The sequence below is a fragment of the Pituophis catenifer genome, unplaced genomic scaffold (genome assembly GCF_029215685.1).
Source record: "Pituophis catenifer annectens isolate HBS135680 unplaced genomic scaffold, rPitCat1.0.hap2 SCAF_1, whole genome shotgun sequence".
Lineage (NCBI taxonomy): Eukaryota > Metazoa > Chordata > Lepidosauria > Squamata > Colubridae > Pituophis > Pituophis catenifer.
The window spans coordinates 100,881,663-100,908,426 of NW_027256881.1; the positions used below are offsets into that span (position 1 = coordinate 100,881,663).

General features: G+C 35.1%; 1 protein-coding gene across 1 annotated transcript in view; it reads right to left on the reverse strand.

The window, feature by feature from the left end:
• Positions 1–566: 566 nt before the first annotated feature.
• The window catches only part of FIG4 (FIG4 phosphoinositide 5-phosphatase), a 72,718-nt gene continuing 46,520 nt past the window's right edge, over positions 567–26,764 (reverse strand). The window contains exons 13-23 of the mRNA XM_070953411.1: positions 26,224–26,269; positions 25,815–25,963; positions 24,626–24,792; positions 22,792–22,930; positions 18,981–19,039; positions 16,860–17,007; positions 16,127–16,210; positions 11,359–11,557; positions 4,158–4,240; positions 2,911–2,997; positions 567–775 (exon numbers count right to left, since the gene is read on the reverse strand). Of these exons, the coding sequence (XP_070809512.1) occupies positions 598–775; positions 2,911–2,997; positions 4,158–4,240; positions 11,359–11,557; positions 16,127–16,210; positions 16,860–17,007; positions 18,981–19,039; positions 22,792–22,930; positions 24,626–24,792; positions 25,815–25,963; positions 26,224–26,269 (1,339 nt within the window). The 3' untranslated portion in view covers positions 567–597. The remainder of the gene's footprint in view (positions 776–2,910; positions 2,998–4,157; positions 4,241–11,358; positions 11,558–16,126; positions 16,211–16,859; positions 17,008–18,980; positions 19,040–22,791; positions 22,931–24,625; positions 24,793–25,814; positions 25,964–26,223; positions 26,270–26,764) is intronic.

Genomic DNA, 26,764 nt, shown 5'->3' on the forward strand with positions numbered 1-26,764 from the left:
TGGAGTCCTTGGTGCTCTCTGAGCTGACTGTATGTTTGCAAACATTTTATTATCAAATTTTCTTGATATAAAACCCCACTCTACTTTATCAAATAAAAATTTCCTTACCCTGACCTCTAACAGAAAAGTATTAGAAATTACTTTATAGAGGGCATGTTTTTAGATCTTTTTAGGTATGTTGCTGGGACTTTGGCCATGTATAAAAGTTGAAGTAGAGTTTAAATTTTATGGCAACTTTTCACTCTCTAACTATGTCAAAGTGTGCATATGAATTTACTTATGGATGTCTATATATGTGTGTACATACAATATGTGTATGCGCTTACATTTGTACAAAATATTGCTTATCAAAATCTTTAATATTCTCAATCCTTCTCAAAGGTTATATTCAGTTCTTTTTCAAACTAATTATTCACACCTGAAGTTACTTGTATTAGTACCACAAAGCCATTAAAGATGTCATCTGTCCTCCTTGGAATTGTGGGAGAAAAAAAAAACATACAAGAGGCATTCAAGGTACTTTCCTCCTAACTTTCCTTGAAAGATCTATCTAAGATTCAGCGGAGTTACATTCAGAAGAGATGAGTACTATGGTTTTCATAGGTATCTATTCCTAATATACTCTCGGTATAGGAAGATGTCATCTTTTCCCAAAGGCTGCATGATACCCTTGCTTGCTTGGATGTGAGCATGAAAAATCTCAATAGATTTCCTGTCCACTTTAGGTGGCTGGACTTCATAAATGTTGTCTTGAGAGAAAGCAGAGATGGGTGTTCTGTGAAAAGTAAATAAAATAAAATGAATGTTAAACTCGGGAGAAATTTCAAGAGGTAAGATAGAAATTCTAGTCAGAGATTTCCTTTAATAGACATCAACAATACCATTCAAAGCTTCTCTTTCTTGATTATTCACATGGCAATATAAAAAAAAGTGAGTGACATATGCCATGCATGTTTTACTGTCTAATATGGTGCTTATTTTGTGACATTATTACATATTTTTAAATGCTTCCTGTGTCCAAAATATCTGCTACTGAACTGTAGCTCACAAAACTTCAGCATGCGGAAAAGAAGGAAAGGATGTAGTCACACAACCTGAAAAAAATTGCCTATTCCTAATGAAATGGAAGGACACGCCCCAACACTTTTCAGGAGTCTTCTGGCTGCTATAGCCTCTCAAGGCCCTGGAACATGATATGCTGGTTGGTTGGTTGGTCAGTGGGTCTATCGGTTATTAATTTAGTTAGTAATCAGAGGGAAACATTCTCGTATGATCTGTTTAATGGACAGCAAGGCTGGCAGAATCTCACTAATAATCTAATTTGATTAAACTTCCTCAAAAATTAGTGACTAACTTATCTGCTTCCCTATTTTTTGCTACAATTTATGATGATCTCTTAAGGAACTTATATCTGTGCTGGCTATGTTTATTTTATTTATCTTAATTTGATTTTTAATTCTACCCTATTTCCATGTCACCGAAGTCTGACAAATGATCAATGCAATTTCATTTCGCTGTTGACTAGAAGTTTAGGTGTTGGAATGAGACTGAAGAGATTAGTTCATATTGCTGCTTCACCATGGAACTCATGAGATGACTTTGGAGCAGGAATTAACTCTCACCCCAATCAACTTAGGTGTTATTATGTAGTTAAAATAAATACACAGAGTAGTGAGCTGTAGAAGAAAGGTGAGACATATAAAAGACAAACAATGTCATAATAATAGTAATGGTATAAAATCTAATTGGGCACCTATTGTTCTGCTTATGCAACTACTTTAGTCAATAGAAGAGGGACAGGTAAACCTTCCTCTTTTGCCACCCGTGCCATTACTAAAAATTGACTCTGAAAGCTTAGGGACTACTTAAAACCAATTTTGGTGAAAGGAGTATGCGTAGGAAGAGAAACGTCTCTTGTGTAAGTTGAGCAAAGATATTTCTTATCTTTTTTTCTAAAACCCCGCATTCCTCATCTTCCATGATTGATTATCAGTGTTAACATGGCAGACATCTCTTTTCTACTTTTCAATCAATCTGTTCTGGGATTTTCACTTCTATGCAGCATTCTACTATATTTCATCTGTTTCATTACTGTGATCGTGTGATGTCCTATCCTGGCTCTATAATGGCTTTGCTGTGATCCCACATATATGCCAAACTCTCTTAATTGTCTGGTTTCCTATTAGGTTTCTAGTCTTACATTTAAGTACACAATATGTTATTAATTTTACTCTTCCGATCCCACCATTCAAAAGTCTTCAAAAGATTCTGCTTTTCATCTTTGGCATTCTGAACATTAGAAACTGCCTAATGACATCACCTATTATTTTACTATTCCATAGGTCCATTTCATGAAAACACTACAAACTCTTAATGTTCAAAATAACTGGAAGACAATAACTTAGGTTTGTGCAGAGTCTCTATATATTGTCTTACAAAGTAAAAGTGTAAATCATAATTCTGTTCCTCCAAGAAATACAGTGTTACTTTTTAAAGTATCATTTTAATGTTTACTAGTTATTTTGTTAAATACAAAAAAGACCAGGATCCAATCTGGGTCAGTCACCAGGACCAAAAGTTTTGTCTTCCAAGCTTTTGAACTTATGCTGGAGCCCATCTTCAGGGAACTTTTCTCTAGCCTAGACAGAAGCTGGCTACAAAGAAGTTCTCTGTAGATGGGCTCCAGTATGAGTCCAAAAGCTTGGAAGACAAAACCTCTGGTCCCAGTGACTGACCCAGATGGGATACTGCAACATTATCCTGGAACAAGTATATTCACCTTCATTCATGACAAAAAAGACCATAATAATTGAAATAATAATTGAAATAATAATAATAATGAATGATAAAAAGATTGGAAAAGAACTTTTGAAACATTTTAAGTAGACAGATTGAGCACTCCATACTTACAAATTTATAACTCCGTCTAAGTTTTTAGGAGAGAAAGTTTGGGAACTTTTTTCTTGCTTCTGTTGACTCTGTCCCAACTGAACAAACCTATGAACAGAGACAGAACAAGCACACTGGGAAACATACTGTCTGAAATAATGAAAATAATATGTTTCTTGCAGACTTTGTAAGAGTCATATATCAGTAAGAGACATCAAGTTCCATTAAAAGCAGCTTGAAAATACAATATCCTTTCCTAGAAGTTAATTTGTGAGTGAGTAATGCAGGAATTGAAATACTTTTAGGCTAGTGCTAGACATTTGAGGGTCTTCATAGCTTTCTTTTCTCTAAAAACCAAATACATTTTATTCAAAGGATCACAGAGTAAATAAAGACAACCTTTTACTATTAACATGCTAATGTACAAAGGTAAGACTTTATTATATTTATAACCCATGCATGTAGTATCTTACATGCAGAAATATATGTGTTCTTTCCCTAGATTTCATCTTGTGAGAATGAGAATTGAAGAAGTCTTTATGTGAACACCCATCTAGTTAATTCACTTGAACTAGATTTAATGCCCAAAAGCTTAGATATTGGTCAGTAATTGGTTCCAATGAGGCCTATTATGGAGCAGGCTAAAGAACACCATACTCTAGCTCCATGCGTTACAGCACCAGGCTTAAAAATACCAGCATTAGCAGAAAGGTGCAATATCTGGAATCTTCCTTATTCTTTTCCATACATTATTGTGAAATCTACAGACAATGGAGATTTGCTCTTAATAACAAGAAATTGTGGACAAGGTGAGATGGCAGAGCTTGGCAGGCTTTTTAAATCAGAGCTAGAGTGGCTAGCATCTTGGATTTAAGACTGCGGAAATCTAGATTTAAAATTACATTTAGCAACGCAGCTAATTGTGTGGTCTACCTTGTTTTATACTGCTGTTTTAAATAAAAAATGATTGAGCATGATGATGATAACTACCACCCATACTTTTTACTTCCAGATTTTCTTGGAGATAAAGATTTTTTTAAAAAAAAAGAAGATATATGAATTTATTTTAGAGATACACAATTAAACAACTTCTTAATGATCTATACCCACTAAACTAAGCAAAATAAAAGCAATCTGTGAATTCTCTCACTGAGGTGAGTACAATGTAAGTGAGCATACTTCTGGTTGAAACATCGCCATTTTTCTTTTCTTTTTCAAATATTTAGGTTTGCTTTCTTTCAGCATTAGCAAGATAATAAAAAACCTACCTTGTATATATGCTGAGATCATCCTCTGAAGGAGATTCTGAAAGATTAATTCCATAGACATCTTTGGTAGGTTGCACTACATTCTGAAACAAAGTAAGATAAAATTTTAGGGGTGATATGTCTTAGATTGTAAGTTTATTCAAAGATTTCAAGAAATACAATTTAAAAAGCAGCAATAGCCAACCCACTCCTCCAAGAAAACAATGAAATGAAATAAACCCAATAGCAAAGCAGAGGCACAAGTGCTTCCCAAAGAAGTAATCTTTAAACACAGAAAATTTGAAAGGACATATATTGCATTGTGTTCAAATTAGGCAAGTATTATTGTACAATACACCCGAGAACCAAACACAAATATAGAATTCAATAATTATTAAATGTAATACATATCATAGAAGGACTGGGTATAAAACTACCAATACAACAATTCCTAATACAACTTTTGAATGTAACTGTATTAATTACAGTACACAATTGGGGCTACTGTCTCAACAATGATACCATGAAGCTAGGAGATTTGTCAAAAAAAATGACCATGTTATTATGGAAATAATTTTAGAAGCCTAGAACATATCTCCACTAAGAAGAAATGTGACAACTTAAACCATTTTTAGCTTTTAAAAGAGAAGCATCTGGTTATACATACACATTTGTGTTTATCTATATGTGAGACTGTGTGCATATATGTTCACAGCATGTTATTCGTACATGATGTAATAGAATATTCTTAACCACAACATCAGCAACATCAGAATTCAGTCTCCAATGAAGCTACATGCAAGGAAAACCAAGGCCAATAAAAGATGTTTTTGTAACAAACCCTTCTGTACAGTATATAGAATTGCTTTTTACCCAGTATAGTACATTAAGCTGTTATCATTAGTTATCAACTTTATGATTCAATTCTGAAGTTACTGGATTCAGATGCTAGTAATTCCCAGATTTTGCTATCCAGACATCTGAATAGAATATCTTACTTGACCAGGCAAAAGAATTCATCTGACCTAATTACCAACTTTCACTTATCTCTGCAAAGTTTATGAGAAAGTTGCTACAAAATATATCCTGTTTAATTCTTTGCTCTTCTTATTTATCCCTTTTAGTAACATGGTTGATAGGCTAAAAGGAGGGCTCATCCTTCCTTTCCCAGAAGGACTCTGGGTTTTACACATTCTGGCTACCTTCTTGCTGTAGCATTACTACAGCAGGTAGTTACTTGCTAACATCACCTATCTTCCACAGAGGAAGATTGCCTTTACCTAGAATCCCTCTCACTTAACCTTCCAGGATGTTTACTGATAAATAATAAAAACAATACGTTGATAAATGCCACCTCTTGCTTTTGTATCAAGAGGAGTGTGACTAGGGATAATCAGTCCTCCACCTTCTTTGGAGACAGAGCAATCTCACAAGCAATAAATTAATTTCTTTAGCTCTTTTAAAAAAGGAGTGGGGGAAGTGAATACAAACATTTAAGGCCTAGGTACAACTTTCAATAGCAAATATGGAGCCATTCAGAACAGACAGAAGGTTAAGAAGGAACCAATTAAGGTTCTGGGTAATCATAAAATATTGTTAATCTGAACTCTGATCCATAAAGGTTCCACGTTGCCTAAAAGAAGACAATTTATTGACCATGAACCAAGAGCTTAAATTCTTCAGAGATAGTAAATTAAGCTTAAATACCACACAGAAAAAGGAATTCTTAGCTAATCTTTTCCTACATTGGCCTTAGAGCATACGTTACCACAGTGTCAATTATGCTGTGCAGAAATCCTGTTTCCTGCCAATTTTCATTTCAAGCTGAGGCTGAACGGAAATAATCTCTTACTGGTTTCCCAGCCTCTTGTCTAGCCATTTCTACTCTATAGTTAAAAACACCAATCATTTTTCTCACCAGAGAAAGGAAGGGAGATCTCCCTGCATACATGCTCCTAGTCACACTTCAGGGAAAGTATCTTTCATCAGGAATATTCCTTTTGAGACAAAGTTATATATTGGGTATATCTGGATTTGAAAATAAGTCCAGAGTCCTGGTAAAAAATTGGCTTCATTTGGTTTATAAAGCAAATTCCTCATTAGAACTTTCTTCATACTCAAGGTAGGAATTACACAGCTACCTCTTGTGTAAGAAGAACCTTGACATGTTTGATATTTCTGGGTTTTGGTCAGATTGGCCTCACAGAATAGGCTCTTATGCTGTTTTTCTGCTTCAATCACTCTCTAAAATAATTGCTTTCCCCCCTGTAAGATATAAATCGTCTCCATCCTACAAAGTCAATCCATTTGGCTCCTGATCTCAAGATCTCTCAACATCCTCTCAACTCTCCATCCCCACTTCATTTATTATATTCAGCAACAGATTTTATTTGCTCCAACTAAAGAACTTACAAGCATGGTTGCCTTGGCTATCCTATGCTTCTCCAAAGTAGTTGTAGTGTGAATGAAACTGTAGGTCTGCTCTCACCAAGTACCACAAGCTGGAATGCTTGATGCACAGCTACAGTATCTGCATCTCCAGCTTCCCCACAAAAGAAAGGCAAGGTTCAATGAAGACTGAGGAAAGCTGCAAACATGGCTGTGATAAGAGAATGCAATTTATAGACACTTCTGTCATTTTAAACTGATTTCAGAGCTAGGCAATGTCATCAGGACAAAAGCATAAATCTGACTCTAGTGATATTTACTACCCTGTATAAGGGGAGTGAAAAAGAATTAGGCTATTGGATTTGATTTATAGAATGCAGAATAACAGAGTTGGAAAAGATTTTGGAAGTCTTCTAGTCCAACTCTCTGCTCAAGCAGGAAACCTTATACCATTTCAAACAAATGGCTGTCCAATCTCTTCTTAAAAATCTCCAGTGATGGAGCAACCACAACATACGAAGGCAAGCTGTTCTATTGATTAATTGTTCTCACTGTCAAGAAATTTCTCCTTAGTTCTAGGTTGGATTTCTTTGATAAGTTTCCATCTGTTACTTTTTGTCTTGCCTTCAGGTGCTTTGGAGAATAGGTTGTCCCTGTCTTCTCTGTGACAATCCTTCAAATATTGGAAGACTGTCACCCCAGTCCGTCTTTTCATTAGACTAGACATACCTGGTTCCTGCAATCGTTCATCATGTTTTAGCCTCTAAATCACCTAATTTTTTTGTTGCTCTTCTTACACTCTTTTTCTAGTGACTCGATATCTTTTTTGTATCACAGTGACCAAAATTGGATGCAATATTCCAAGTGTGGTCTTACCAAAACAATATATAATAGTACTAATACTTCACATGACCTTCATACTATTTCTCTGTTGATGCAGCCTAGACTGCATTGGCTTTTTTGGCAGCTGCGGCACACTACTTGCTAATACTTAAATGGTTGTCCACTAGGACTCTTAGATCCCTGTTCTTTACTGTAGAAGAAGTTACTAATTAGAATGCATGTGCTTGCATGAGTCAGGTTATCTAGACATTGGTACTATACTGTATCTTACACCCTATGGAGAGACAGTATTTGAATATTTTGATGTCAGAGGACAAAAACAAAAGCTTCTTTACTCCATTCACACACAAACTCTTATTTCTATCTTTGCAACAGGGAACATCTTCCAATACACCTGAAAGGTAATTTTTACAGGGAGAACTCCAAATACTTCTGAAAAACCCTAAGAAGTCTGAGATCATCACAAACAAGCAAATGTGTGCAATTAAGCAGGTAATTCAGCAAAGCATCGGAAGAGAAGAAAATTAATAGAATCTCAGATACGGGAGAAATGCAATACTGAATCATACATGATTAGCTATCTAAAACCGTTCATAGGAGTGCACTGCATTTCAATATTCTGATGCCAGTTCTTCTTTTTTTAAAAGAGGGATTTTTTTCCATATGTTAGAAGACAAATAGGTTAGGCTACTTGGGAATTTTAGGATCTCTGAACAGAGATAAATGATCTGCAGTTAAAATGTTGTAGACACCTGCTTTTAGGAAGAGACACATGTGTCTCTGAATATTATACAGGAAACTTAGATGCTACGTCTGAGATTTCTAATACTTTTATTGATTTTCAAAAGAAATTGTCATTTTTTAAAAGTAAGTATAAATTGGTTGCAATGTTACAGTACAGTGCATGTGTCAACACTACAAGTGTTAACATTACCCAAATTATTTTGTGGGACTTTTTGGCGTTTTTAAATTACTGGAACAATTATTTTCATTACCTGTCTTTGTCTCTTGCATGTTCCCATAAGCTCCCTGTGACTCAGAGAAGATGAGCCAGGCAGGCAATGGAGCAAGGTTAATTTTGTGCCATGCTGTTAGGAACAGATAGGTGCTTAAGTGAGAAAGAAATGGCCAGAGTCCATGGCAAGCCAACAGACAAGGGAACAAAGATCTGCTTCAGGATGTAACATTTCAGGATTATATAGGGAAAAATTGTAGTGAAATAAGTGTATTTTATGCATTTTCTTAATAGTGTCTTCAGGCCATAAGATCTCTGGTGAAAGGTAAAGCAGCCTTCACAAAGAGAAGGGGAAAAGGAAACAGAAATATGAAAACAGGAAACTGAAATGAAATAAGAAATAACTAGAAGAAAAAAAAGAGTAAATATAAGAATACAAAGAACAGCAGAGAAGAGTAAGTAATATCCAAAAACATATTTAGAGGTATAATGTTATAGTGAATGAAAAGGAATAGGAATGGATAAGCAGAAATGGGACATGTAATGTATGATTTTATTAAAAAAAAATTCTTCATTTATGTGTGTAAACAATGCTTCAATCCACAAAAGACTGTGGTAATAAATAACACATTAGTGCTGTTCCTTTTTTTCTGATCTAGTACTATTCATTAGATATCTACAGTCAGTTTTGTTCATATTGGAAATATCTGTAGGACATACTTAATCATAAGTGCTAGTTAGCACACGTCTGTGGCTGCTGGTTCCTATCTGAACATCAGCTTAATTCTAATTCTTCATGTTTTTTTTTTTCAGTAGTGTGTGTAATCATAAAATTGGATGAAGGATGGATTACCAAACTACAGCTGTGTTCTCTAGACAACTCCAGCCAAAAACATCTTCATTTTGCTTCTCACCAACACATGTAATTTTAAACAAACCATGGTCAGTTAATTTGCTAACCCTGCTGCTAGGGGTGAGGAAAGAGTGGCATTAAGAGCATTAGGGCTCCTTAAGCGTGACATGATGTATTTCTATCAATGATCAGGATTCCAGAAAAAAGGGAAAAAAATCAATTATCACAAAACGTATGATCAACACAAAGCATTTACTATTACTCAATTTAGAGCATTTCCAGTAATTAGCAATGTATCAAGACTAGTGACAGAAAAGAACCTTGCAATCTTCTTTATAGTCTCAGAGTACTGGCCTCAGAGCAAAAGAATAAAATCCTCCTCTAGTTTATCTAGGCATCTACCTAGAAGCAAAGTACTGATTTTGGGACAAAGGTTGGAGTAAAAGGAATTAAGAGGCGCAGCTCATTAACACTCATGTTGCCATCTAATTTCCCCAACTTCAGTAAGGCATAGCAACTCAGTTTTGGGGATGTTATTATATTTCCTCTTCGAAAGCACTAAAAGAACTAAAAATGGGCCAACATTTCAGATAATTTTTTGATGTTGTGTATTAGAAGGATTCCACAAATAATCTGCAATAATGAAGATTTTCCCATTAATTCTCAATTTACGCAACTATAGCCATGCAAAATCAAAGCAGGTAAAATATCAGCAGTGAGAAAGAGTCTATGTGTGCATATTCAAATGCACACCTCCAAAGAGATCATATGGTTTTTCCAGATGGACTAAAATATTTAATATTCCAGGAATATCAGGATATTATGCTACATACCCCACCAAACCTCCTCTTTGGCATCTAAAAGGGAGAATAAACTTTCAAAATTAAATTTAAATGTATTCAAATTAATTTATAAATAAATAAATAAAGTAAATAATATAATCAATATACCAAATGTAAATATTTAATATTTAGATATTAGATGAAATCCATACTTGAAGGCAATCTGCTTAGTATAAGAGCATGGTTTGGCCCTGACTTGTTCTCACTAACTACAATTTGAACATACTACAGTTCTCCAAATTTGGGAATCACAGTATCAAATACTGTTAATCTGATTAATATAAAACTAAAAACAAAAATGTTTGGACCTGGACAAGCATCCAGTGGAGCTCATGCAGCAGAAGTTACATGCACAGCTTGCAGCTTCTAGATACTCTTCAAGGGTAGTCCTATGTACAGCACATTGTAGTAGTCCATGCAGGAGATGACCAGGGGATGAGTGACTGAGACAAGGGCTTCCAATCTAGGAAATGCGTATAATTCAAAGTTGTACAAAGGCTCTCTTACTATGACTGCCACCTGCTCCTCAAGCAGGAATCATGAGTACAGGAGGATTCCCAGCTTATACACTAGGTCCACCTAGGGAAGAGCAAACTTGTCCAAGACCAGTGATGGTAAACCCCCAGATAGACAGGAAACCCGTTTTCCCACCCACAGCCTCAACTATGGCTTGTAGTCCCAATCTGGCCAGAAGTATAAAATTCTTCTTGAGAATTTTGTTCTCAAGACAAGTTTTGAAAGACAAGACACACATTTTGATCTTTGATTGTCCATACAGTTGTGCTCTGAACTTTTCTCTGTACAATCATAAATGTCCAAGTTGTGCTGAAACAAAATTGCCAAGATGCCTCATCTTATTGTGTTTACATATCTTGATTAACATCACCAGATATTGAAGCAGTATAATGGTAGTGAATCAGTCTGCACAAGGGTATCATCTGGCTAAATTAGTATTCCTATTTGAAAATGTAATATTAAGCTATATTTCTACATTAAGCCAAAATTCTATTAATCCATTTTTCATTCCTGGCTGAATTACCTAGTTTAATTTAAAACACTGATACATATCAAGTACTTCACGGTATATTTTCTGCATGAAATCTAATCAGTTGCACAATCCCTTTTAAAATTGCTTTTTAAGTACTCCATCTGCTTTCCGAGGTCCCTCCTCAGTGTTTTTATTTTGGTTTTATCTTCTTGTGATTGCCTTTGAATCTTAGAAAAAAAATGTCTCTAATGCAGAGAGAAAATCAGATGTGTAAGCTTTCGGTACATATTGAATACAAAGCAGAAGAGCAGATATAAAATCGTGCCCGTCTTTGTGGCACCCCAATTTCTTACTTCGGTTATTTTGGTATTGTCTCCAGTATCTGATATTTTCACAGGTGTTGAACGCTGAGAGGTAGCACCCTCGTCTTCTTTATCAGTTCCAGAATCATCCTCAGAGCTGCTGGACAGGGCCTCCTCGCTGGGTGGCGGAGGAGCACTAGCAGCCGTTTTACGTTGCAGTACTGTTTCTTCTCCTCGGTTGCTTTTGTTCCTGAGGAAGGACAAAATTGTGAATTCAAGAAACAGAAATAGAACAAAAGGATTCTTCTTCTTTTCCTTACATTAATTGGTGCTAGGTTTTTCCCTCTTGATATTTCATCCGAGTCAAAGCTGCACTTAACCTTTGATTAACCTGCCAGAAGTCACACATTTAAAAATAATAGACGGACAAGAACCATACCAAAATCTGACTTAATTTCATGTAAATTTCATTAAACTTCAGTAGTTAATGAACTGAAATTAACAGTAGCTTGTTTCTTAACCTGTCTTTTGTTGTGATTAACAACAAAACATGTTTCCAAAGTTAATCAAATGTTAAATTTTGATAAAATTTGGAAACATGTTTATCAGTTCACAGGCTTTTGGGGTTGGGGGCTGACTGTCATCCAGATTCTGCACACTTTTGACACATTGGGGATAGGAGTAAAAATATTCAATTTCTTCTTAAGGAAATCCTATTTCCCTAAACTTAACAACAATATGAGCCTGAGGATATCCTAAGTAGGAAAGACCTGTGGTTTATGTTAATTGTTAAACCAAGTAAACATGAATAGTGGCTGTGGGAAAACATTCATTTAAAATGGAGATTCTGGTAAAGGAACATGTGAAGCCCTAGGACTGCTCTTAATATCTCATCAATACTTTTTTTTACAATGAGAATATCGTTAATAACCCTGATCCAAAGGGTAATAAAATATCCAATTTGATTTAACAGTGTCGGCTGGTAGGGCTCAGAAGACGGCCCTGCTTTGTGGAATATTCTCCCCTCAGAGATTAGAAAGGCTCCAACCCTGCTGGCCTTTTGTAATGCTTTAAAAATTGGCTCTGTACCCAAGCATAGGGCTCTGAAAGTGTTAAGGGCTCCATTACTTGACTTTACTATCATTTCTACTATTATACTACCATGTTTCCCCAAAAATAAGACCCTGTCTTATATTTTTTTGAACCCTGAAATAAGCGCTTGGCTTTATTACCATGCGCTCAAAAGCCCGATTGGGCTTATTATCAGGGGATGTCTTATTTGGGAAGAAACAGGGTATTTACTGGTTAATTATTTACTGTATTTTGGATGTCTGGGGATGATTTGGGCTTCCTCTTTCTTTGAACAGCATTTTCTGCAGAGCTTGTGGAAGTGGAAAAATAAGATAAGGAGTACAAAGATAAGACGTGCTAGAGGAGAGGAGAGGAAAGATCAAAATCATCCTGCTTGGACTGTTTGGTTTAAGAAGTGGAAAAGGGATATTCTTACAAGTCTTTAAGTTTATGTTAACACACTTTACAATAGTAAAATACTGGTAGTTCTGTTTCCTGACCTGATCTACCTCAAAGAGCTGACAATGACATATAAAGTTTGTATCTGAGCTTTTCCAATGTCTTGAATTTTAATGTTTTACTAGTAAACCGCTAAAATACTGATGGTTAGTAATATTCTAGGTTAAATAAATAAACCATTCAAACTTGAAAAGTAGGGTGGAGAGACACCACTATCCCTGATATGCCTCCAGATTGAGAGATCTGGAACACTATAGCTGCAGTAAGACATTGCACAAAATGCCCCTTTAACAGAAGCTTCATGGATTTCTCCATAAAATATCATACTATGCTTTCATTCTTTTCACTTGCTAGAGTCCTTGATCCTCTAAGGCTAAATTCTGTTAGACTTTCTGTTCCAGCTACAATTACAGTTTGTTCTGCCTCTGGGCCATTTGGCTCTTCATGTCATCTATGACTTTGACTACACATTTTAATCTGAGGTGCAAAAACGTTAGGAAAGAAGTAACCAATTAAAATGGCTTTTAATGTTCAGATTATCAAGTAAAACTTTACAAACAAAGAAAAGAGCAAAGGATGACTTTGTTAGCTGAACTGAGTCATTTGCCAACACTTAAAAAGTCCAGGCTAGAAAACAGTAAATTGCAAACTAGTGAAGTGGTTAAATGGCTCCAGATCAAGATCAGAACATTTTAACACTGATATCACTGAAACAGTAATGATTTAAAGTCTATGAACTATTTCAAGAGGAAAAAATGCAATTGATCTGTTCTCTATGAGGCATGGTATATTAAGAACAAAATATGACTAGATTTTCAGTACGGATAGCCTTATTGATCACTTGCATACAATTATAGTATTTACCTTCTTAAAGACATATAAGAATGTTCCTTTCAGCAAATTGATTTTAGAGACTGAGGACAGAGATGAAGAAATGAAACTACCCTTATGTTCTTTTTTTAAAAAGGGATCATTAAAAATAAAAACAAGAACAGAATGTAAAAATTTAAGAAAAAATTCTTGGATGTACTCAAATGAAGCAGTAGTTAATCCTGATTCAATAGTTATACTATTAAAAGTAAACTCTTTCATCAGGCACATTACAAAATATTTGAGCAAAATTAGGATAATCAACAGAGTTTGAAGATCTCTCAACACAGAAAACTCTGTACCTTCAGCTGTCACCGTGCCCTTAAGACTCTAGCTGTCACCGTGCCCTTTCGCCGTGCCCTTAAGACTCTACTGTTTCAACAGGCTGGGCTGGCTTAAGAATGGATTTTAATGGGTGTTTTAGTTTTTAATATAGGGCCAAATCATTTAATATGTTTTAAACTGTTTTTTAAATTCTATAGATACACATGTTTTAGTATGGCTGTGCACCGCCCTGAGTCCCTCGGGAGAAGGGCAATATAAAAATGTAAATAATAAATAAATAAATAAATAAATAAATAAATAAATAAATAAATAAATAAATAAATAAATAAATGTCACAAGACCATTAACTGACTGTTATCACTGCAATTTTTGAACGTAGAGTTCTAGATCTGTTGTGAATTCTTAAGACTGCTTAATGCACTGTGGGAACAGGTGGACATATGTTAACACAATGTTGCAACAGTAAATTTTAGTAGGGAAACATACTGTATCTGTAGAAGTCATGCTTCTCAACACTACCTATTAGGTGAAGGTAGCTCAAAAGATTTCTTTGCAAAAGGCAAAGACACTTGGAACTAGTCTTTTCCTGCAAACCAGCATAGAGCCAAGAAGTATGCAGACTATATAAACTTATCTCAACTTACAGACTTTCACATGTATTGAATTGTAATTACCAAAATTCCATTCCCAATTCAGATTAAGAAATAAAAAATAAATCGAAATGGACACAATGTCCTTACTCATTTCGTTTCAGCTGAATCTGATAGTAATAACTGATTTACTTAACTAAAACATAACAGAGCCAGTATCTCATAGCAACATTGGTAATAAAACAAGATCTTAAATACACAGAACTACAGAGAGACATATTGTATGCAGAGTAGATCAACAAATAGGAGTATATCATTAGAAATGCAAAAGACTGGGAAATAATTAGAAAAATCAGAGGTACAGTAAATGTGATTAACACTGTCAATTTATAATTACCTGAATAAGATTCTGCTTTTTTTAATTTTAGAAACTAAACATACTTTGATAAATATATTTTATTTATTTTGTATGTATAGAAGGTATTAAGAAATAAGACTAGCATACATTTCTATTTTTTCCCTGGGAAAAAAGATCTATTGCATTAAAATGAGTGGATAACTTGCAGTCTGTGAGTCACAAGCAACCAGAAAGCCTTCTGCAGCTTGCTAGCGGGTCAGGAAGCTGAATTATACTCTGAACCCAAAGGACATTATCTAATCCACATTAAAAATTCCTGCAATGGTACATCTTTCTGTATAATTCTTCCTTTACCAGCTGCTGCACTGCCAAGCTCTTTAGTCAGTAACTGTCTATCTTGAGGAGTGGGGATAAGCCTAATTGAAGAAACAGGAATGACTTTTTGCTAAGATAAGACCTGGCTGATGAAGTACAAAAAAGAAAACAGAAAACAGAAGAAGGATGCTTATCTCAGATTTGATTTGAATTCTGCCCCAATAACTGAAATGTCGCTAAACAAGCAACCTTGTAAGGTAGACACTAGACAGCAAAAACACTTATAACCTTTAATGTAAAGGAAGTAACAATAGAAATACTACAAAGAAATTTCATGCATCAAATGGCAATAAAACATTGGAGTAGTTCTGTAATTGTTAGATTATTCTTGTTTTTTAGAAGAATCCCCCCCCCCATTAGAAGAGAGCATTTACTTTGGGGGGGGGGAGAGAGGGGGAAACAGCACTGAATGCACTGCTACCTGGCACACTGGCAGCTAGTTTTAATACCATTGCTTGGTATTATTTTAGTTTGGTTTATGTAGGTGTCCAGCAACCAGAGGAATCCAGAGGAAAAGAGAACAGCATAAATCTCTCCGACAGAAGCAAAGACAGATGCTGATCTCCTTTTGTGGGTTCTGCAGGCAGAAAGATGGTTTACTGTAAATCTATTAAACTACTCAAGATTTAGAAGCTGAAATTCAAAGCCCAGCCTCGTGCATACATTTCACCCCTGTTGACACATCCTTTTGACACAAAAAATAGTCATTGGTCCAATTCACACTGCAATCTATCCAATAGCAAAGCAATAGCAGATATATAGTTAAATAAATAAAGCAATATTATGCTTTTTACAGCACTTCTTTCCTTACCCCAAAACAGATTTTCCAGTTTCATCTGGTTTACGTACAGTAAATGGGCTGGGATCAATGGGAACATTCTTAGGCATAAAATCTCTGAAGAAATGTGAAGGTAAAAGAAAAACCAATAATCAAATAAAAAGCTATATTACTTTTCAGGAGTAATATTTTTCTGGACAATAGAGTATTTCAGATGTAATTGCCATAAAATGTGTGTGTGCATATACATATACTGTACATACACACACAGCGCACGTACACACACGCACATAACATTCAAGTTAGGAAGTGATTTATTTGTATTACTGTCCATTTCCAACATCACTGTTTTCTGCAGGTATTAAATGACATTCCTCTTGTTAAATAATCCAAACCATGTCAGATTCACTTCTTAATAACTGATTCACACACCAATCTATCCCACACACATATCAGCAAAATGCAAATATTTCAGAACATCTTATATTGGTGAATTCCTGCAAAACTAGGTTGGTTTATAAATGCACTATGATGGATATTAGACAGAACTAAGTTTCTTTTGAAACTGGAAGCACACAGTACAGAATTCTTTGGAATTTAGCACATCATTTATTGAATTAAAACAGAAACAGTATGTAATTTTTAACAGTCCATTGCTGCTTCTGTCTTACGGTATATTTTCTATCATATACTTTTTAAAGAAAATTGAATAAGAATTTGGAGCAAGTTCAAAATGCAACATCAAATAAAAATGTAATAAACATACCGCATTGAATTTGTCATTGCCAAGCAAAAGATGTCATCAAAACTGCTGAGTTCATATGGTCGAAAAAAATCATTATGAATATCAATCTCATCATCAAACTTATGAAATCTCTTCACTATTAACTTCCGCTGGTTTTCAGCACATGTCACTAAAACAAGTAAATCATACTTCTAAGTGAAAAGGAAAAATACAACTTGCACTAACTTTTAGATTTGTGGATGGATTATATTCAAACCCTTAAATTTTGCTTTTCTTTTGTCATTTTATTAATATTTTTATTATTAGCATATTGAGGATTTTGCACTTTCCATGTTAGAATATATGACCTCTCTCCTCTTTAAAAAAAATAGTAGCAAATAAATCCCTCTCCATGTTTCCCTAGCCAATTAACTTCTGTTAATGATTTTAGATAAGTGACAATACATGTATTTAAAAAAATAACCAAATCAAGTTTTTGGCCTGAAGGGCCATCACAACATAGAACAGTGCTCTATAGCTAGCTAAGTCCATCTAGAATCATAGGGCTGGAAGAGGCCTTTGAGGTCTTTTAGTTCAGCCCCCTGCCCAAAGCAGGAGTCTTTATACCATCCTGGACAAATGGTTGCCCAAACATCTTGAAAATCTCTAGTGATAGAGCACCCAAAACTCCTGGAGGCAAAGTGTTCCATTGATTAATCATTCTTACTGTCAGGAAATTCCTTATTTCTCTTTGATGAGCTTCCACCCATTGCTTCTTGCCCTACCCTTAGGTGCTATGTATGACATCATCTTCTCTGTGACAGCTTCAAATATTGGAAGATCTCTCCCAGGTTTTTTCTTCATTAGACTTAACATACATAATTCCCTTACCTATTCATCATGTGATTTGGCCTCCAGAACATTTATTATCCACCAATTTGATGAACGCCCCTTCAGTCCCCTCATTTAGGTCATTTATGAGGATGTTGAAGAGCACTGAACCCTAGACAGAACCTTAAGGTACCCCACTGCATGCTTCATACTCTACCCCACATAGAGGTAGTTCCATTGAGAACCGCATGCCAAATGTGGTTGGTCAGCCAAATGCAAATTCATCTGGTGGTACTACTGTATTTTATCTTCCACATTGTTCTATTTGACCAAGAAGTAGGCAGTGGTCTACTTTATTAAATGCCTTACTGATGTCTAAGTTATACTATGTTCACATCATTTCCTTGATCTACTAATCCATTGTTTGATTTTCGCAGATATTGATGCCAACCTGATTGGTCTGTATTTTCCTGGATCATCTTTTTTCCCATTTTGAAGAAACCACATCAGCTCTTTTCCAGGAGCTCTGAAAGATTTCACTCAGTTGTTCCAAAATCACACCTACCAGCTCCTTCAGTATCCTAGAATATAAACCATCTGGCCCAGGAGATTTGAACTTGCCAAAGCAGATAAGTATTCTCTTACCAAATCCTTCCCTATTTTGACATGCATTCCTGTTCTGCTTTTGATAAATTGGACTATTTCTCTTTTGCTTGAAATCAGATGCAAAGAAGGAATTAAGCACTTGCGCTTTCTTCCTGCTGCCCATCATCTTCTTATCATCGTCTTCCATTAGTTACTGATCATTTCTTTGATTTTTTTTTTCTCCTTACATTTCAACAGAAACCTTTTTGTTATTTTTAGTGTTCATTGCAAGTCTTAATTCATTCTGAGTCCCGACCATCCTGACTGTCCTGGCAGATTCAGACTATTTGCTAGTATCCTGTTTCAACTACCTGCCCCTCTTTCATTTTTTTTGTAATTCCCCTTTTTGTCCCTCAGTTTATCAAATAACTCTTCATGCAACTTAATCCATTAAAACAGGAGGAAGCCAAGCAAAATATCCCTCAAATCCAAAGTTTCCTTAGTTATATTAATGGGTGAAGTTGAAAAATGAGGGAAACATAATATATTAAGATGGATAAGTGAGATAATCAGAGTATTATATACTGCTAAATCCATATTTCATATATCTACATAAAGGGATAATGCCTTATTAACAACATGCAAGCTTAGTTCATCACTATGTTAGGGAATGATTTTTGTTATGACCATTTTATGTTGCATATTATACAGGTTATACAGTTTTCATACTATACAAGTATAATTTACCTTCATCAAAAGGCAGTGGCAAATATTTTAAAACACCGGGAGTCCACCAAAATGTGTAGCTTTAAACAAAAAACCAAAAACATAAAATGAGAAAAGCATTCATCCATCCTTCAAATATTTGCAATTGCCTCTTGCCACATGATGCTTCTCCTCTTGCTGCCCTCGGAGACCTCTACCCAAACTCTCGCCCTATTCCTCATGCTCTACAGTTGCTAAACTCACATATATGTATACAAAATTATACATTCCGTATTATCCAAGCTTCCTTTTCCAATAATCTTGATGTCAAATTTTAGATTATAAATTCTTTATGATATTATGCAGCAAATTAGAACCATTATAAAGATAAATGAGAAATTAGCTGTGAGGTTGAGGTTAAATAATTATCTAGCTTAATACCCTCCTTTTTCATATAATACATTCCTTACTTCAGTCAAGAATGTATATCATTCTTAACAGAACAGCCCACTAAAGCAAAACAACATAACATCCTTAAGAAATCATTTATATCCAGCCCACTTTTAATTATAGGTAATTAGTCCTAAAGTAGCAGAAATATACATCTTCCCCTTCCATTATAAAATGTGACATAGAACAATTACAACATTGCTTGTTTATATTAAAAACTATATATTAACATTGATTATTAAATGATTTTTCAAAAAGTATTTGTAAAAGTTTAAACTATCTTAATTCTGAATAACAGAAATTGAGCAGAGCATTACTCATATGTTTAGCTTCTGGCTGCTGCAGAATTGTACTGCTGCATAGCTCCTCCCAAACATTTAACTTAGCATTAATTAACTTGTCCCAACCTCCATCTCTTTCAGCTTCTGGCATTTATGAAATAGAACCAATTGTTGAAGGCACTCTATGCTAGACTAGTTTGCTATACCTGATATTAAACTCCTACTAATCATTCACAGAACTTGAGGTTCAGAATTTGAGGTTATTTCATTCTCTTTCAAATGTCTTCTTTTGCATCAGTATCTTTTACCTACTAATATGACAAAGCAAAATCATACGTCTGGATTTGGTACTGTTGTCCTTTCCAATTGCCAACCTTATGCTGTTACCCATGCGCATTGAATCTCATGATTTAAAAACTCATCATTTAGCCAACTGTGATAGTAAACATGCTTTCTCACTCCATAGGTCTCGTAATAGAAAACATACTTAGTGATCAAAAATCTTAGACTGAAAAGTTATTTAAAGAGATTATGAAAACTGAAGAAGCTTCTTGGATGGAAAGTGAAATGTTTTCAAAAGAAAAAAAGCCCTAACAAAGTCCAGTTATCTTTCGAAAAAAAGCACCTTTGGGACTATTTGCAGATATATTAAGAGGAAGGAGTATCTTTAAAAGAGGGCCTACAAATAACTTTGCTGGGAAATATTCCAAGCCAATCAACTGTGTATTCTGAAAATGTAATAAAACTAATCAGACATTTTCTCTTGCTGTTTTAGTGTTAATTGAATTGTTTGGATTGTTCAGTCCAGTCACCTAGGATTAATTTTACTTTCCTAAACCCTGCAAAATGTTTCATTTTCTCTGATGGAAAATGGAAATGATCATACTGAGGAATACCATATCTGGCATATATAACTTTTGTGAAGAACCTTTTGAGCCCTTGTAAACCAATATATTAAAGCAAATATATGTATCTGCTAACATTAAAACTAGTAGGTATTTCCCAGTGTAAAAGCTTCATTGTCTTCTACCAATTCATCTTCTCATCTTCTCTTGACAAATCCTTATACTGTTCAATTTCTGTATGTATGTGTGGTTTGTCATTTTGATCATCAGTCATGTTCTTGCTTTGTTTTTGTTCTCTGAGTGGCATGATGAGATCTCTAAAGGTGACTAAACATTTCTTTCCTCATATTGCTATGGATAATAATCTTATCCTTAGTCATAAAAAAGCCATTCTCTACAAAGACTGTACATTTTACAAACCAATATAATCAAAGAATAAGTTCTAGCTGCTTTCTCCATCATGGTCATTCTGACTGAACAAATTGAGATAAAGCCTGTAATTCTGAATCATAACTCAAAGGCATCCACTAAACTGACACTAAGATCGAGAGTTTACAGTGTAAACTATCTTCAGATTGTAACTGTATCATGATAATACAACGTCTAGTAATATTGCTTTAGGTAGTGACCAATGGGATACTTTTACATGATGAGATGTAAAACATAAATGCAATAACCCTTACTCATGTTGTTCTACAATAAGTAATATTCAAGTGCATGCTGTAGTTGATCTTGGAAGCAGTACTGAGCATTTATGAGTAGTAGCCATTCACTGTCATATCATCCACAAATTTACCCAGTTCTGTTGTGGCTCCATCCTCCGAGCCTATCTTATCGGAGGAAGAAGGCTCCGAACATGAAGGAGAGGAGACGGCCAGGTCTCCCTCTCCAGGACCCTCCTCTCTGGCAATGCTTCAGGTGTCTCCCGAAGGAGAAGAGATTGGCCAGGAGCCAGGTGTTTCCGAGCCGTCGGATAGTGACGAAGAAACATTGTGGTTGGACCCACGCCAGCGTTGGAGAGACAAGCGTGCGCAGCAGAAAAGAAGGCATGCCAGAGATTAAGCTGAGTCATGCACCACACCCCACAGGCTATAAAAGGGAGTGTGGTGGCCATTCGGACTCTGTGACGGACAAAGCTAAATCTCTGGCAAGTCACTTTGCACCTTTGGACACAACACCTATTTGCTGTGGATTTAATTACAAAATGGACTATTCAAACTGTGTGTATTTTTGTCTGTGTTATCGGAGTAAAAGTTCTTGGCAGGCAGCTACGGAGTTGCTGCCAAGTTCCTTATCACTGACGTTGAGTGTTTGAAGAGTTTGTTTAACCCTCGGCTGGCTGGTTGGGTGCGTGTGTGGGACAGGGACAGAACAAGTTCTCTTAAAATTATATCTTATACTACCTGATGATGAATCATTTTGATCTAAGTATTAGCATGTTTTCTAATTCTAAAATATATTTTTGTCCCAGTGTACATTACATTAAACTTCTACTTCAATATAGCTTTTCATTTCAATCTTTATTTAGTTTGGAAAACAATTTTGGAACTTTTGGTATTTCTTTTGTTTTTAGCACCCTGAATTAACTGTCACCGGCCAATGCCGCTAACTGTCAGCCTCCATGCCGCTAAGTCCAGTTTATTTATAAAGAAGTTGAAATACTTTAGATCTGAAAAAATATCTTTGAGGGATCCCTTGCCAATTCCTTTCATTGTGACATCTGTCTACTGCTTGATAATTTAAACATTACTTATTTCAATTATATAGATAGAGCAGAAAGATATTGCTGACAGCAGTTGGGAAAACAATGCCTAATACGGTACATTTGTTTGAGACAGAACAGGGCAGAACTGCATGCAGAGATCCCTTTTGCTTGCTATGGGATGGAAAGAGCCCTGCATGCAATCTTTGTTTTGATATCATCTTTTAAGGTGGATTTTTATACAGTATCTCCATATCTGATGTTTTTATATTTGTTGTGTTATTCAATTGTTGTATGCCACCCGGAGTCAATTTTTGATGAGATAGGTGACTATACAAAGTTGATAACTAAATAAATAACTCTATGAATGGAAAGTTTTGAAAAACTTTATTAATGGAAGTTTCTGCTTGCAATAAAAACTCTTGCACAGGTTTCCATTAGTAAATGTGGCAGAAAGACCATACACTCTTTCTCTTGAAGCTCCCTACAACCCACTAAAATATAGGATGGAGGTAGAAGGAAATGGAATGGAACTATTTGATTTTCTGTACTTCGGGAATATTGAAATGAAATACCTTCGCCTTGTCTGGAGAAGATTCATTGTGTCCTTTTGATGCAAATAAAAATCAGTAGGAAGTTCCCAAAGATGAGACTTTCCTTCTTCAGGCTGAAATACTCCTAGAAACAAGTTAATAGAATCTTGCCGGTCAGCATCTAAAAGATACAAGGAAAGGGATTTAATTTGTTTTAAAAAAACAAACATGTTCACTCATAATTTATCATTAGTTTTATTGCCAGAAAGCAGTAAAGGAATGGGGATAGAATATTAACATTATAGGAAACCCAGATCTATAGCTGCAAACAGAATTTTTGTTTCAAATTATTTCTTAACCTATTTGCAAAAGTACACCAAAAAATCATCATTATATTCTGGGCATTTCTTCCTGCCTGCAGCAGTCAATCACTATGGATAAGTTCACACATAGCCCAGTACCCTCCTTACAAAGAGAACACAATACAGTGGCAATTTGCATGCACTCATGCATATATCTGTATGTTTTCTATAGCCTTTCTATATTTTTTCTAATATGCTATTTCATAATGCCTAACACAACAAGTTCCATTTTCCTTTCTACTTAAAACCAATTTTATTTTATTTCAATCTCACTTTAATTAAAGAATTATCTTCTAGAGAACTTATTCTACAATTATTTCTTTCACATTAAACTTGGAAGTTGGGTTCTTCCCTTGAATGCTTCCCTATTATACTTTTTGGGAGTTTTCTAAATCTCTGCTCTAAAAATGATCCCTTTATTAACTAATATATTTTTCTTTAGCAAGACAGGAATCATGCGAAGAGCCTATTCAACAGCTCACAGTTTATGTGTAACTAATCCATTTATTTATTTATTTAGCGTATGATTGGTCACACACAGTATTAAAACACTTCATTTTTACAGGTTAAAAACAATTAAAACAATAAAAAAGCAGTAAGAGAACCTAAAAGGAAAACAGAAATAACATTTCAAAGTTTAATGTCGAGTTTGGAGATCCAGTCAGTAGCTGCCGTTGTTATGCAGAGGAAGTCCCTAGAATCTCCTGGATATCTTCTGTTAGGGCATTCCCTCACTATATGCTGGATAGTCTGTCGAGGGGCCCCGCAATCACATTGTCTTTTCCCATTATTTCCCCACTAATCCATTATCAATGATTTATCACTTATATCTTTTATGTACACTGAGAGCTTATGCACCAAAGACAAATTCCTTGTGTGTCCAATCACACCTGGCCAATAAAGAATTCTATTCTATTCTATTCTATAAACTTGGCTATTATGTGTAAATCAATTTCCAGGACAGCAATACATGGAAAATTGAATTTGGATATACCATGAACTTATTATACAATTGTACATATGTACAATATCGCAACTTGAGAATACTTTGATTTTCATAAAACAAAATTTCTTGTGGCTATCTATATATATCCATGCATTTGATAAGTGTCTTTTTAATCAGAACAATATTCTCTGTCAAACCTGATTACTACTAATTATTAGTAATTAGAAAAAAAATATCTCTAAAGTGCCTCTTAAATGATATGGGGGGAAAATGAAAAAGGGTCTGGTGGCTCAGCAGACTAAAAGCATTGTGATTAACATAAGCTATCTGCAATTACTGTAAGTTTGAATCTCACCAGGCTCAAGATTGACTCAGCCTTCCATCCTTTCTAAGGTAGGTAAAATGAGGACCCAGTTTGTGGGGGCAATAAGCTGACTTTGTATAAATATACAAAAGTATGAAGGCTATTGCTTAACGCATTGTAAGCCGCCCTGAGTCTCCAGAGAAGGGCAGCATATAAATCAAATTTTTTTAAAAAAATCTTCAAACACAGAATTCAGTTCAATACCTGAAAAAGCATTGCTATAGTATCTTGAAAGAGTTTGCATAATATCTTTAGAATGCTGGGTCCAGGGTGCTATTTTTCTGTAGGTTTTTACTCTATGAACCAGTTGAGAGCCACCATACTGGAGTGACAATGTATCCCCATGATCTTCATATAATTCTTCAAATAATCTAAAGCAGGAAGAGTAACATAGTTTAGAATTGCATCTTAGTGGAACAGATGCAAATGAGAAACCATTAGCTATTTCTTGAGCAGGCAGAAATATGTTGCCATGCGGTAAATTTAGGGCTTTATCACTAACATAGATAGAGTGCGAGTTAAAAACTTCCATTATATCCAGACAATACAGATTTGAAACTATGACTCAAAGCAAAGCAGGAAAATTGATATTGACCTCATATGGCCAATAGCAAAGTTCCCACACAGACATTTGCTTTGTCTGTTGTTCCTGCTTGGCAATTATCAACTAAAACAAAAAGTTGACAAAACTCATCTAGCTCGATTGAAATCCTTACTAAAATGGACACGTTCATGGACATCACTATAAAACAAGCTTTGTAAAAGCACACGTTACTGTCTCAGTTTTTCCTGACCCATATGGGCAGCTGATCTTTGAATCTGTAAGCGTTTCCCAAAAAAAGAGTATAGAGGAGAGCATTTTAAAAGCCAAACATAAAAATATTCTTCTTAGGTATTAAATTAGAGAACCTTGTTGCAAACAGATTATTTTTATTATTATTATTTATTATTATTATTTCTACTAAAAACAGTAATAATCAACTGGCATTTTAATTTAATCTTTCTCATAGCCAATATCCATTAGCATTTGTCATTCAACCTCGTAGGAACTGAAGAACCTCTCCAATTTCACAAAGCTTACTATAATTTTTACCAAAAAGATTTGAGAAAGATTAAATGCCAATTTAAAGTCAACTAGAACTGTACAAAAGCTGCTTTAGAGTAATTAAATGGGAACAGCAAAGATGTTTCCGCAATAAATAAATAAATAAATCATTCATGCTTTGGGAATAGAGAAAGATTTTTCAGCTGTCAGATAAATGAATCTGCATTTAAATATGCTAAAATATTCAAGTTAATGTGAAATGAGGTGCAGAAACAGAGGTTTAGAAAAGAATTAGTAGTGTAAAACAAATGGCTGTATTTACTAAATCTTGCAGAAGGAAAGTCTTACCTAACAGCATCTGTGTCAAACAGAAGATTAGGTTTGTCAATCAATCCCAAGGAATAGAGTTGGTAAGCTAAAGCACACTTTCCAACCATAAATTGGGCTGTATTTGTGCGATCTAAACAGTCCACACAATTGGTTCGAAGAACTCCTGTCTGAAAAATCATTTTCATAAATGCAGAATCTGTAATTAGCTCAAAACACATCAGTAAATGCCAAATGTGCTGTATTTCTACTTATAGTGTAGCATTTTAAAAATGCTTTTATGAATATAAACTAGAAGCATCACTTTTATGTAAATTCACAATAATTCTCCAAAAGACTGCTTTCCCTAGTGATAAATATAGCTTGTCTATCTGAGAATACTGATCTATAGTACTGTAATAATAATTTTTTAAAAGTTCATTTCATTTACCTGCAAACGGCCACTGGGAACTACATATCCTCCTAGTTCATTCCATCTGTAGTATAAAAATACAAGTGGTTTATAAGATACAGTTTTCTATATATAAAAATCTTGTTCAAACTTTAGAAAAATCTTAAGAAGGAATTCTTACGAAGGAAGTATTCTCCTTGTATAGCAGAATAACTCTATGCCAACAGAGCAGAAAGAGACAAAATTTGGGGGAATTCTTTGGGAACTGGGATATATAAGTGGCCAAGTTATCCCTGAACATATTCAAAATCTGAAAAATTGGACTATGTGTTAAGGGATAATATGCGCCTTTGGAAGACTTAAGACACAGGGGCCAAAAGATCTCCCCCACCCTCTTCACAGGGCTCTCTAGGCTCCCATGGCTATCATATCATGGACATCAGATTTTCTCTGCAAAAAAAGGTTCATTCACTCAAATGACCCTGTCCTGTTTGTATTGGAGGCACTTTGTACAGTGCTTCCGGGTTGAAAGGATTAGCTGATGACATCACCATTGACCAAAGGACATCCTTTCATGTCT